The 15,058-nt window shown below is 42.3% G+C and overlaps 1 protein-coding gene across 2 annotated transcripts in view; it reads right to left on the bottom strand.

Moving 5' to 3' along the window:
* Positions 1-15,058, bottom strand: part of HAUS7 (HAUS augmin like complex subunit 7) — a 35,666-nt gene that overhangs the window by 7,411 nt on the left and 13,197 nt on the right. For both annotated transcript variants that reach the window (XM_042452063.1, XM_042452064.1), the window contains exons 3-6: positions 13,356-13,423; positions 4,069-4,130; positions 3,153-3,268; positions 1,733-1,891 (exon numbers count right to left, since the gene is read on the bottom strand). In XM_042452063.1, the coding sequence (XP_042307997.1) occupies positions 1,733-1,891; positions 3,153-3,268; positions 4,069-4,130; positions 13,356-13,423 (405 nt within the window). The remainder of the gene's footprint in view (positions 1-1,732; positions 1,892-3,152; positions 3,269-4,068; positions 4,131-13,355; positions 13,424-15,058) is intronic.

The raw sequence follows: 15,058 nt of genomic DNA on the forward strand, positions 1-15,058 counted from the left end.
GGGGGACTGGCTGAGTGGGTAAAAGAGGTAATCAATGTCTCCCTACAACAAGGCAGAATTCCATCCTGCCTAAAGGAGGTTGTTGTGAGGCCTCTGTTAAAAAAATCATCCTTAGATCCCAGAATAATGAATAACGAATATCCACTGTCTAACCTACCATTTCTGGGCAAGGTTTTGGAACATGTGGTGGCTTCCTAACTCCAGGGGTTTCTGGATGAAACGGATTATCTAGATCCATTTCAATCTGGTTTCAGGCCTGGCTATGGAATAGAGACAGCCTTGATGGATGACCTACGCTGGGAACTAGACAGGAAGAGTGTGTCCCTGTTGGTTCTCCTGGACCTCTCAGTGACTTTTGACACCATAGATCATGGTATCCTTCTGGGCTGCCTCTCTGGGATGGGGCTTGGAGGTACTGTTCTACAGTGGCTCTGTTCCTTCCTGAAGGGGCGAACCCAGAAAGTGATACTGGGGGACCCCTCTTCGACTCCCTGGCCATTGACCTATGGGGTCCCTCAGGGTTCTGTGTTGTCCCCTATGCTGTTTAACATATACATGAAACAACTGGGAGAGGTTGTCCGGAGTTTGGGGGTGCGGTGTCATCAATATGCAGATGACATTCAACTCTACCCCTCCTTCCCACCTCAATCCAAAGAGGCTGTCCTGGTCCTAAACCAGTGTCTGTCTTCAGTAATGGACTGGATGAGGGCAAACAAGTTGAAACTTAATCTAGACAACACAGAGGTGCTCCTGGTAATTTGGAAGGCAGATCAGAGAATAGGGATCCAGCCTGTGTTAGATGGGGTTATACTCCTCCTGAAGACACAGGTTTGCAGTTTGGGGGTACTCTTGGACTCAGCTTTGAACCTGGAGGCCCAGGTCTCTGCTGTGACCAGGAGTGCTTTCACACATTTAAAATTTGTGCACCAGCTGCACCCGTTCCTTGAGAAACCAGATCTGGCCACGGTAGTACATGCCTTGGTTACATCATGTTTGGACTACTGTAATGGGCTCTACATGGGGCTGCCTTTGAAAAGTGTTCAGAAAATTCAGCTGGTTCAAAGAGCTGCTGCCAGATTGTTAACAGGGGCAGATTACATACAATGCCTCTGTTGAAACAGTTTCCACACAGGCGTAAAGTACATCCCTAGGACGTATTAGGGTTAGGAAAGGGCGTGCTTTACACACGCCCCTAACCCTACTACGTCCTGGGGACATACAAAATGGCGGCACCCGTTCTACACGGGCGCCGCCACATTGACATTGCGGACACATAGTGTCCGCACATTGCATGGCGCTAATGACGTCGCGAGTGTGCCATTGGCACCTTGCGGCGTCATTAGCGAGCCGCAACAAGAAGTGCCATTTTGGGGCTTCTTTTTTGCGGCAACGAGGAGCTGCGTGGTTTGGCCGCTGGGACTCCTCGGCGCAGCAAATGACGGCGCCGCCAGACCACCGATTTTAGGCGGTCTGTAACGCGCCTATCTGTTTTAATATTGTAATAATTTAATTTCTTTTTAATGTACCTATTATTATTATTATTATTATTATATTTAATTTAATTTTTTTATGTTTTTAATTGTACTGTTTTTAATGTTGTGAAGCCATTCTGAGTCCCAGTTCTGGGAAAAGAGTGAGATACAAATAAATATAATAAATAAATAAATAAATAAATAAATAAAGAAAGAAAGAAAGAAAGAAAGAAGCTGGGCACAAAACCCAAGGAGTTCACCTTTTATGCAATACTTCTTCATCTTTCAGGAGGAACTTGATGTCTGAGCTCCAGGGGTAACACTCTGGGCTCAACACAGCCTGCAGATCAGAGCTGGTGAAAACCTGTTTAATGAATTCTTCATTCTTCCTGGCTATCTCCTCGAAAGATTCCTCAGTGCTGGAAGACAGAGAAAAGGAGGTTAGATGACTATGTGCAGATAAGGGGCAGCATGATCCAATGGTGTCTAGGTAACTTAACAAGTGCTTTGCAATCCCGGTTAAGCAGAACTATCCGAAGTCTACAACAGGAATGGGCAAAGTGCACCCCGGGGCCCACATGTTCCCTTCAGGGCCAGCCACAGATGCAGGCAAAACATCAGGAATAATTTCTTCCAGAACATGTCCACATAGCCCAAAAACCCCACAAAAACTATGGATGCCAGCCATGAAAGCCTTTGACTTCACAATCTGTTTCATTGTTTTTGCAGGACTATCTCAAGGACATGAATTCCTGCTTCTTTTCATCCTACATGGCAGGGGCAGCACACTTTAGTTGCTCCTGAAGAATCCCATGATTCAGAACTGATTTCTATACACCAGGCAGGGGCAACTGTATGGGGAATAGGTGCCAATCCCCCTAGACCCATATGGGCAGCTAATACCTGTTTCCTTTTGCAGTCTTTCTCAAAATGGCAATAAGAAGTGACAATGTTACAACATTTTGCCATTTTGAGAGGAAATGCAGAGAACAGGGGGTTGGAAGCAGTCTAAGGTGCTTATGGGTGTTAGGGTATAGTCATGTGTTTTCACACATTTCGGGGGTGGGGGGTTCTGTGTGCCTTGGGGGCAAAATTTCCCAGAAAACTGCACACCTTTTTAAAAGGGGGTGCTTGGGGCATTCCTTTCAAGCAATACAAAACCCTGAGAAGAGGCATGTCTGTGTGCATTTTAGTTCAACCACCAGAAGAAGTGCTCTTTTCTTCATGTGGTTAAATAGAAAGGCCCATGAAAGACATGGCTTGTTTTTATAAAAGATTTGAGAACTTTGCTGGGCTGTTATTACTATCTACAAAGTAACGTGTTTCTGACCATTACCACGGACACCCACATACTATCTAAGTGCCTCCCAACATACTCCAAATATTTCACTCCTCTTTCCTTCCAAAAAAGGAGGACATATTTCTGAATTCTAGACCCCTAAGCATCCGGGACCAATTTGCTCAGGACACTAATCTAATTTGTGCATTTAATTCAAATTTTATAACCAGCTGGCATTTGAGAAGCATAATTCCAGACCTTGTGCCAACTAGACCAATTTAATCTTGCTCAGCATGGTGGACAATAAAGCCAAGAACTCAGCAGAAAGGCTATTAAGTCCATCTAGCACAACTGCTGGAAGAGCCAGCTAGTGACCTTCTTGTTTGAATAAACCTCCTCACCTGGAATAAATGCTGGAGTCAGATACTGAGCCAGATACAGCAAAATCACCCTGAGGCAGAATCACAGCCACTAGTTTTTCCAGGAAATAGAGCTGCTTCTGGGCAGAGGCCTTTCCCTGTGGAGAAAGATAAAAGTACAGGACAAGCTACACTGTGACAGGCAGAGAGTCCATCTAAGCCAGCATCCTTTTCCTGACAGGGTTCAGTAATCAGTATTTAGAAGAACACTGCCTCTCAACTTGAAACATGTTAAAGGGGTGTTCAGAAGAACCCTTTGAAAGTAAAAGGTACTAGAAATGAAATCCTTTGCAGGAAGACTGAAAGAAGAGGGTTTTTTTTTTCATGCCACAACCATATTTTTTTAAATAGTTAAAACTTGATACAGGTTGTGTCTCCCTTACCCAAAATGCTTGGGACTAAAAGTGTTTTTGGATTTTAAATTTCTTTGCATTTTGGAATACCTGTATTTGCATGTAAGTGTGTGTGTGTGTGTGTGTGTGTGTGTGTGTGTGTGTGTATTTCCATAATGTATAATGTATTTCCATAATGAACTATCTTGGAGATGGGACCCAAGTCTAAGCACAAAATTCAATTATGTTTCCTATACATCTTATACATATAGCCTGAAGGTAAGGGAGACTCAACCTGTAGTATGAAAAGAGTATGTTTTCATGCTATAACCTCAAGTTTTTAAATAGTTAAAACTTATCTTGGGAGGGAGAGAAGAGGAGCTGCTAACCATAGCCATGCCAGGTAAGTCACACAGGTGAAACTCCAAGATGGTATCTTTAGATTAAATGTGGTCCAGAAAGGAGGAACATTCACAGGATACAGTCTGGCAATGGAATAAGTTGTCTTGGGAGGTGATGAGAGCTCCATTCCACTGACATCCCCACTTTCACTCCCCAGTACATACCTTGATAAGATCCAGGTCATCAGCTTGGCAAAGCATCAATTCATAGCCCAGCTTCGCCATCTCTATCAGGACAGAAGGCAATTTTAGCCACATACATTTTCCACTTATGTTCGCAGCAATGTGAACATATACCTACTTTCCTCCTCCAAACCAAAATCTGCTCCACAGCACCAGTTTAAACACCATCCCACACCTAGTAGTGAAATGCAGGCTTTGTTTGCATTGCCACTCTTGAGGACCTTGCACAATTCAGCCCAATTCTAGTCTGGTTCTATTTCATCACAACTAGGGCCAGTCCTCCAGAGCTCTAGGTGGGAGATTTGTCTTCCCTAAACCAGCTAGTGGAGATCCTTTTCTACAGAAGATGCTAGGGACTGGGCCCAGCTTTTGTGCATGCTAAACAATTATTGGTATTTCACCTCAGGCCACCAGGGCAGCAAATGTAAAAGACCAAACAGGAGCATGGGTTTTGCAGCTGAGATACAAATCCCATCCTCTGTAAGAGCCCCACAGCAGATGCCATGGGAAATACCAATACCAGCTGAACAGGCCATAGTGTGTAAATAATGGGAGCTTGCTTTATTTATTTATTTATTTAGGTAATATAGTACTTTGAACATATCATGAGACAATGGGACTCCTTGGAAAAGATGGTAAATCATGGTAAAGTTGAAGGCAACCTTTATGGATTTACTTAATCATGGAAACCACAGCAAGATTTGTGCAGGGCTGTTAATAACAGTGTCTCTTGAAGATCTCTCATTTACAGGATTGCCATAAGTCAAAGTTGACTGAACAGCACAAACAACAGCAAAAACAAAGAATTCTAGACTGTTGTGCACTACCTTATTTGCAGACTTCCCGTGTCCTGGTGCCCCCCAGTCATGTTGGACTACAGCTCCTACCATTTCCAGCTAGTTGGATCAATGGCCATGCTGACAGGGAATGAGGGGTGGTGTAGTTCATCACATCCAGAGGGTGCCAGACCAAGGAAATTATCACATGAGAGGAATGTCTCTCAATTTCGAAGAAAAGAAAGCAGGGCCAAGGTTTTGCCTTATTTCACATTATTTGTTCATTCAATACCCTTTATTTCACGTTATGTAGGCAATTCGCATTATTTGTGCGTTCATTACCCCTTATTTCACATTATTTAGGCAATTCACCAATTCAAAACCAGTCCAAAACAACCTTGTACTTGGTTTGAGCATTGGACTCTGACTCTAGAAGGCAGTGATCGAATCCCACTGGGTGATCTGGAGCAAGTCACGTTCTCTCAGCCTCCCCAGAAAATGGCAATGGCAAACCCCCACCTGAATAAACCTGCCAAGAAAACCCTTCGACAGGGTCCCCCAAGAGAAAGAGAGAGCCAATCCCTTCCCTCCAGTTGGAGAGGATGAGTTTGCAAAGGGAAAGAGACAGAAAGGGCTGAGAGGAGGATGGAGGGAGGCAGTGTGTGTGTCTCTGCTGAGAGGGCTGCTTCATCCCCAAAACAGCTCCAGAAGTACTCCGAGAGGAGAGAAAAGCCCTCACACCCGGAGGGAGGGAGGAAAAAACTGCAGCCAACTAAGGAGCTTGGGAATTGTAGTCTGATTCGAAGGCAATCCAAGGGTGACCGAGACACGCGTTCCATACTTGCCAAATTCGAATTGAATGCAACTTTGGAATGGAACAGGATTTGTAAATTCTGTATTTCCCCAAATTTACACATCTCTCGGTTGACCCTGGATTGAGTTCGAATTGACCTAGCATTGAATTCGATTACGTGTGATAACTTCTCATGCAATAACGTGAATCCACATGATTGCATCAGGGATCACACTGCATTGACCTTCCAATTTCCCCCGTGTGATAATGACCCCTGAGAAGGCTGCTTTGTTGTATTATGGCAGTGAAGCCTCACCACTGAGGTGTTCCCAAGGGAAATGATACACAACTACTGTTTGGGGAGCAGATAGATTGATGGGCGGAACCTGCGGAGACTATAGTACTCGCCTTCTCTCTTTGACAAACCTCACCTACATTTTACATTAGTTGTACTTTTTTAAAAAAGTATGTTTTAAGCACTTTCAAGTCATTTCCGATTTATGGTAACCCTAAGGCAAATCTATGACAGGGTTTTCTTGGCAAGTATTTTCAGAGGGGTTTGTCATTGCCATCCTCTGAGGCTGAAAGAATGTGACTTGTCAACAAACCTACATTGAAATACTGTAATTCAGTTCACAAAGTCATATATCATCTCCATAAACCCCATGATTAGAATTGTAGCTGCCCAGGCACCTGCCAGCTTTCTAGTGTTTCGTTTACTCATTCCGTCCTTCTGTCCAATGAACTGTAGCATTTTATTTATAAAAGAATAGGAGACGCATCCTACTATGCTGAAATGACCAACTACTCTGTACAGTTTAGATCTGAATTTCTCCTGTCTTACATAACTTTAAAAAAACCCAATTTAATTGCTTCAATACACTTCCACGTCTGTTATAATGACCTCACTAAGGCTGGCTCCATCAAGTGCCAAGGTGGATCAGGCGCTACAGCAGCAGAGCAGGAGGTCCAACCATCTAGCCAGCTCCACTGAGGACACTGAACCAAAACTTCAAAACAAGAGTACCACATGGTCTTCTAGAGGACTAGAGTCTGGAAAAGTTCCCCTTTCTAAAGTACTTTTCTAAAGTACTATTGTCCGAATACCCTGATCAGTACAGCTAGTAGATGACTAGGGGATTCTGTGAGTTGTTCTCCAAAAAAGGGAGCCCTTCCAAGCTCTACAGAATTGTATTGGAAGCAGTTTGATTGTGTCATATTCCTGCAGTCCCCCATTAAGCTGTTGCACTGAAATATTTGTTTTAAACTTGACGGTACCAATAGACATTACATCAAAGTCTATGTATTCAGGTTTTTAAACTCCAGTATCCCCACCCACTCACCCTGAGCCAGTACAGTGTAGTGGTTTAAAAACTGGACTATGACTGTGGAGACCAGGTTTCAAATTCCCGCTCAGTCATAGAAACCCACTGTGTATCCTTGAGCAAGTCACACACTCTCAGCCTCAGAGAAAGGCAAGGGCAAATCCCATCTGAACAAGAAAACCCTGTAACAGGGTTGCTATAAGTTGTGAAGGCACACAACAGGAATTAATTTTCCCAAGGAAAGAGAGGCAATTTCTTTCTAGAGGAAGTATCAATAGTAGGTTCCTCTTTATTTAAAATTAATTAATTAATTAATTAATTAATTAAAAATGTATTAGAGGCTAAAAACCATATGCTCTTTCTGCATATCTGCTGCAATTCTTGATTAAGCATAACAACTTGCCAGAGGCCACTTACTTAGTTCATGGCTGGTTAGAACTGAACCATGGACTTTCCAGTTCAAAGTGCTATATACTCCATTATGGATCTTACAATACTATGGTACATCATTTGATTTTAAATGGCTGCTTCTTCCATTATTAGATCACTACTTTGAAGAAAAATCTTGACTACTGGCAAAAAAAAATGCATCTACACTGTAGAAATAATGCATTTTGGCACCACCTTAAATGCTATAGCTCCATCCTATGAAATCCCGGAGTTTATAGTTTTACAAGATCTTTAGCCTTCTCTGACAAAGAGTGCTGGTGCCTCACAAACTTGCAAATCCTAGGATTCTGTAGGATGGAGCCATGGCAGTTAAAGTGGTGTCAAACTTCATTATTCCTGCAATACAGATACATCCTTTGTCCTGTTAACCAGAATGTAATGGAGGATCACTAAGGCAACATTAGATTCTGTCATCATTTGTGAACAAGCATGACCAATGTGCATCCCAAAATTCTAAACAAGAACTAAATGTGGTTCTGCATATGCAAATCTCCTTGCAACCTGAGACTGAGTTTAATTTTTCCCCTAGCTTTGACAAGTGCAGTGGCCAAAGACAGACCACAGCTCAGTGATGGAGCGAGCACTTGCTTTGCTTGCAAAGAGTCTCTGATTCAGCCCCTACTTTAAAAAGGGATCAGATGGGCACAAGTGATGGGAAAGGCTCTGGAGAAAATAAACATTACTGGGCTAAATGGTACACTATTTTGATCTATAAAGTAGCTCTGCCCTCAATGCTTGCACTGAAGAAAACAATACCTAGCTAGAGAAATAAGAGAAACAGATAGGGAACCTCTAGCTCTCCAGATGCTTTACAGAACAACGCTCACATTCCTATCTGTCATGCTGGGTAAGGGCTGACAGAATCTGTAGGTAAAACATCCAGAGGGCCAAAATGTTTCCCACTTTTGACCAAAAAGCCTGACTAAGAAAAAGGCAATTTAGTATTCAGAGACACAGGGCTGATACAGACGGCCCTAAAGGGATGGCTTCTCGCCACCCCTTTTGATCACAGAATCGGGGCCGCAGCAACCACACGCCATGGCCCTGATCTGGCATTTTTCCGGCCCAAAAGGGAGCAGCAAAATGCCGCTGCTTTTTGGGGTGAAGAAAGGGTGACTTTTAATAAATAAATAAATAACCCTTTTATTTCTACCCTGCTTTTGTGTGACAAGACAATCAAAGCGGCTAACAATTAAAATATCCTTACATATAATTACACTGATAATATAACATCCCCCTCTTAAAAAAGAATTAAATCTATTACAATTAAAATCAAAGTTTTAAAATATCACATTAAAATAAACAGAACATTGACAACCCGACAGTATAGTATCTGATGTGAGGGGGTGATTGTACTTTCTTTGGCCAGGCAGTTTTATTCAGCAAAGGCCTGCTGGAAGAGATCCGTCTTGACAGCTTTTTTGAAGCTGTCTAAGCTGGTCATTTGATGGCTCTTGTCTGGCAAGCTGTTCCAAAGTTTTGGGGCAGTAGCAGAGAGGCCCTCTGGGAGGTTGTAGTTAATTTAGTCTTTAAAGGCTGCAACAAAGGACCTAAGTGCGTCAGGGTTGGATTATAAGGAAATAGGCGATCCCTCAAATAGGTTGGACCCAGGCCATGTAGGGCTTTAAAGGTAATAACCAACATCTTGTACTATGCCCAGAAACTAATAGGCAGCCAGTGAAGTGATTTTAAAATAGGTGTTATTTGGTCACTCCTAGGTTTACCGGTGACCAACCTGGCTGCCATGTTTTGTACTAATTCAAGATTCTGGACTAGGAACAAGGGTAGCCCCATGTAGTGGCACTGGCTTTTTGGCACTCCTGCAGCAAATAAACACACTGCTGGAGTGTTGCAATGCTGCCCGCCATCTGGGCGGGCGGGCAGGCAGTGTGACACCGGCTTGGGGGTGGTCGAGGCATGTGTCATCTAAATGCCATGCCCCCACATCACCCCAAGCCAGCATATTGTGCTGGTCTGTTTTGCCCCATACTCTCTCATACATGCAAAGGGATCTTGTAGCACCATTGAGACTGCCAGAGCAAAGAGATTATAGCATAAGCTTTCATAGAGGAACTTATTTTGCTCATTTACTCTCAAAGGTGCTACAAGATCCTTTTTTAAGCTGCAGTTTAGTAGGTTTATTAAGCCAAGTTATCACTTCCTTGCTATAAACTTTACCCCTTTCTTTTACATTTCCATTTATCTCAGGGTGAGCAACAGTGGCAGGGACAGAAGTAATTTTTGCCTCATGACTCTCCTAGCGCCAACATGTGGAAAACATGTGGAAAACAAGGGAATTCAGCTAAGCCTTTGCAGTTTGGTAGGTTTTGGCAGTGGTTCGGAATGAATCTTTCACATGACTTATTTTTGTTTATGTTGGGGGTGTCTGGGAGAGAACTGTGGGTCATATCTCTCTCACTCCCAATTTACATCTTTTTTGAATTGCATCAGTGCCTTCAAGACACCCATTTAGGAAACCTATTCTGTTTTAGGCCTCTTACTCTGATATGTATAAACTCAGCATACATTATATTCAACTCATACAATTATGAGAAGAGCCTTGGAGGAAGGGATATTTCAAACATTCTTTAAAAAAGGTTCCAAAAGTATGTGGCACAGGAAAGCTTGTTGACAAAAAAGGGTTTTATGCATCTTATCAAATTATAAAGATTTAGGCATAATCTGAGTTTCATGCTATGCATACATACACCAATCTAAAATTGGTTTTCCAGCAGGGAAATTAGCACTTCATCTTGAAAATCTAAATTACACAGATTTGTTCATATCCCAATGCTTAACTCAAAACTGCACCAAGGTCAAGACTTTAGATTAATCAAGAATCTGGCAGTAGACACCAGATTCAGCATGGAATATGACAAGTTCAGTGCACAGAAACATGGACTGATGAAGTGCCAACTGGCTTACAAACCATTCCCTTGAAGCTGAGCAATTGCTTTGCAATGAATCTATATACACTGTGGCAGAACTGCAAAAACAAAACCCTGAAAAATCTCCCTAAATTTAAGCAAAAGCAGAATGTAAGGATGCTTTTTATATACACTAACGATGTGGGGTGGGGTTATCCAAATCTTTTTGTAAGAAGCCTCAAGTCCCAGCTTTGGGTAAAAGAATTGGTATAACATCAACACCATATATAGCACTTCAGGATTAGATTCCCCAGTTGGTCATGGAAACCCAGTACATGACCTTGGCTGAAACACACACTCTTATCCCCAGAAAACTCTGCGATAGGTTCACCTTCGAGTTGCCATAAGTTGGAAATTACCTACAGGCAACACTGCACTACTGCTCCATTGCCCATCTATAGTGTGCAAATCAGCTTGTGAATTCTAGGCTCACTCTGGAGAAAGTAAACTCAGTGATTCTTCTTGGTTGCTGTGGGAATCATATGACTTTTCAGATGTTGTTAAACTGCAACTACCAACAGCTTTAGCTAATAGAGCCAGTGGAGAGGAATGATGGGAACCAGAGTTCAACAACATCTGCTGGGCCACATCATTCTCACTTTTATTCTAGCCAGTGTAATCTAAAGTTCATGAAAGACACCTCTGTAGCAGACCCAAATGCTTAAACATGGGACTGGTCCAAACAGTAATAAAGCAGACAGAAAGCCAGCATGGTGTAATAGTTAAGGGTTTTGGACTGGCACTTGTATGTCCCAAATTCAGGTTCTTAGCCATTAGAGGGTGTCTGTGGGTCAGTTATCTTCTCTTGGGGCTGGAAAAGACCAGCAGCTTCAGATAGCTTCAAGCCAAATGGAGTGCATGGTATTTACATGCACCACGCTCCCAAGTTGGCTGGAAGTCATGCTGGCGACTTTGGGGCAACTTGGAGGCATGGTGTTTAGACGCCACACCACCCCCAAGCCAGCTGGAAGCCGAATGAAGTTGCAATAGGGCAGCTTCACTCCGCCCCAATCTGCTCTTTGCTGCTCCTATTTGAGCTGGATTCTGGCCAGACTAGGGCCACAGCATGTGGTTACTGCAGCCCCAACCAGGCTCTCTCAGGGGCAGCTTTGGGGCAGTCTGTTTCTCCAGTTAGCCTGATTTCTGAGGGTGCTGAAGAGTACCTTGGTCTTGTATTTTTATGTATGCAACTCCTCCACTTTTTAAAAAAACTTTGCTTTCTCAAGAAAAAGATAGGCCACCTTAAAGTCCAAGCATGGATATCAGTGATCTAATAGATACTTCCTATTTATACTTCAAATGTTTCCTAAGTACCAAGTGCTATTTAATATAATCACAAAACATGTTGATTTACAGCTGAAGTCTTTTTACTAGCAAGCAAGTAATACTTAATCAGTACAATATATACAAAAATATAAAGCAAGGTTTTCTGTAATTTCTTGAAAACTCTTGAGGCAACTTTACCAAGAAGAGTTCACAAAGCCACAGAGGAAGATACACTCATCTAACCTCAAAATGCCATCACCCAGTTAGAAGATGAGATGAAACCTAGTTCAGGTCAACCAGCTTTATCTATCCATCTGGGTATAAAGCCAGTTCAACATTCCTTTGCAAGAGTCTTAGCATGACCATACACGGAAAACTGGAGGAGGTTATGCAGACAGATATGTGAAGAAATATCAGAGCTTGAAAAGTTACTTTTAGGGGCTATAACTCTCAGGATCCCAGGAGATTTTAGTAGCCCAAAAAGCATTACAACCTCTGTTCCTTGGAGCTCTATGGAACAAGCTAAGAAAGATACAATTGAAGATCAGAGCTTTCAAATGTTATTATCTGTGCTTACATATTAACAGCATTTACAGTTCAACAGCATTTGCAAGGCCATAAGGTTAATGCCATGAAAGAAATTTCATTGGCTGACAATACAATGTTAAAAACATATAATTTGTTAAATGTATTAATTTGTCAAATTGTTTTTTGTTAACTTTTATAAAACCACTAACTTTTATAAAATCACAAAACGTAGTCATTACTAAATTAAAATAAAAAAGCTGATTACCAATAAAAATGCCAATGTTCTTTAATTATTACATAATGGCTTTCTAAATAGTTGCTGAAATTTTAAATAAATTAAGATACAAATTAATTTTAAGAAATTATTCCCATGCTCTGTCTAGGATACAACTGACTGAAGGTCACTATCTTTCTCATCTGTGGTCAACAGTTAAGATTAGCCCCAACCCCAACAGGGTTCCCAAAGGCATCTCTATGTTTTTCCATACGGTAGTAAACAGCATCATTCATTTATATAGGAGAAATTGCAGAGTTCTGGCTGAAACAAACTATCCTCACCACAATTACCATGTGGTGTAGGTCAGCCTGGCCCACTGACAGGGATATAAAAGCTAAGGATACAATCTTAGTGTGTGTGCAGAGCATACATTTTTATGTATGGTTGGGAAAACTGTGGACAGTGAAGAAAGCTGAAAGGAAAAGAATCAATCCATTTGCAATGTGGTCCTGAAGACAGTTCTATGGGTACCACGGACTACCAAAAAGACAAATGAATGGGTTTTAAAGCCAATCAAGCTTCAACTCTCAGTAGAAGTGAAGAAGACTAAATCCAGGGAGTTATATTTCGGACACATCCTGAGAAGATGCGACTCACTGGAAAATGCTTGGAAAAGTAGAAAGTGGTAGGAAAAGATGGAGACCACACTACAGGTGGATTGATTCAACCAAGGAAACCACAGCCCAGTGTTTGCAAGACCTGAGCAGCTGATGACTGAGGCTCTTTGAGGCTTCTCCTTCGTAGGGTTTGCCAAACATCAAAGTCAACTTGACAGCATATAACAAAAACAGAGACCCATTGCAATCTCCATCTCCATCCCCATAGGCCCTCTAAATGTAGACAGAAGCACTTCAAGTGTTTCCCAAGAAATCACAGTGAATGACACTGATTATGTATTTGTCTGGTCAACCTGAGTACAAAACATACCTCTTATTTTTAAATCTGACTCTGATTCCTTGAGAGATGAGAATTGCTCCTGGAGGGGTGGATGCACACTGCAAGGGAAAACAAAATGGGGGTCACTGCCTTGCTGCAGCATTCTTCCTCATATCAGAACAGAGATTCACTCCAAATATTTGCTGCAGCAATACACCCAGAACAAGAGTGCCAGACAATTCTTCCCTATAGCCAACAAGCCAGAATTAACCATAATAACTGGTGATGCAGTACAGGAGAAAATATCTGCCTGGGCTTGGGAATAGCCAACATTATGTAGGATAACATTCCCAAACTTGGTGCCCCTATGATTATCTTGCAACAGCTCTACTGGTTGCCAATAGAGTTTTTGAGTACTGTTCAAAGTGTGGGTTATACCTATAATACCCTTTTACAGCCTGGATTCAGATATCTAAAGGACCATATGTTCCTGTATCAGCCTATCTGAGCTCTGAGATCTTCAAGGGAGGCACTTTGCTTGATCACACCACCTTCACAGGCACATTTAGTGGGGAAGCAAGAGAGAGCCTTCCCTGGGGCTGCTTCCATATTATAGAACTCTTTCCCAAAGATGCTAGGCTGGCTACTTTGCTGCTACAGTGGTGCCTCGGGTTACGAAAGTAATTCGTTCCGCGGCCGCTTTCGTAACCCGAAAAGCCTTCGTAAGCCGAATTGCCATAGGCGCTAATGGGGAAAAGCCGCGATTCCGTGCGAAAAAGCCGAAAAAAGCACCAAAAGTTTTTTCGTAACCCGAAAAAACATTCGTAACCCGGAACAATAATTCCCTATGGGATTTTTTCGTATCCCGAAAATTTCGTAACCTGGGTATTTCGTATCCCGAGGTACCACTGTATTTTGTTAGCAGGGAAAGACCTTGCTATTCCAGTGGTTTTGAGGACTGATTGTTTTACACATGAAATGGTTTTGTGTGTGTGTGTGCTGTACTACTTTCATTCTTGGTTTTACTTCTACAGACAGTTCAATACTATTTTTCTACATGTACTTTAACTTTTATTTCTTATTATCTTGTAAACCACCTTGAGTCCCACCTCAGGAGGAAAGGAAAGATACAGGCAATAAGACAGATAGAGAAATAGGTAGCAGTTCTCACTATGCCAGCCAATAGCACCACTGGCCATGGTGGCTAGAGATGATGGGCACTAAATCCAACATATCTAGAAAGTATCATGCTGATGTAACAGATTACAGTAATAAATAATACATAAAAATAAAAATTTATTTATATACCGCCTTTCCGGAGATCAAGGCGGTTAACAGCATATTAAAACACAACAATATAACATCATCAACAACCATAAAAACCATCATAAAATTAACTCATATCATACATCTACATTACTACAATCTAAAAAATCTCAAGCTAGCGACAAATGCTGCTGAGAGGGGAGGGGGGGAGTACTTCAGGGTTTCGGGTAAGCCTGCTGGAACAGGTATGCCTTTAAGCCCTTTTTGAATTGGTCTAGCGAGGTGGCCGAGCGGAGCTCGCCGGGAAGGGAGTTCCAGAGCTTGGGGGCCGAGGTAGAAAAGGCCCTCTGAGTGGTGGTAGTATATCTAGCTTCTGGAACCCTTAACAATTGCTTCCCGGCTGACCTGAGTGTGCGAGGCGGATTGTATGGAGAGAGGCAGTCCTCCAAGTACCCTGGGCCCAAGCCATTTAGGGCTTTATAGGTAAT

This window comes from Sceloporus undulatus, chromosome 2, assembly GCF_019175285.1.
Source record: "Sceloporus undulatus isolate JIND9_A2432 ecotype Alabama chromosome 2, SceUnd_v1.1, whole genome shotgun sequence".
Classification (NCBI taxonomy): domain Eukaryota; kingdom Metazoa; phylum Chordata; class Lepidosauria; order Squamata; family Phrynosomatidae; genus Sceloporus; species Sceloporus undulatus.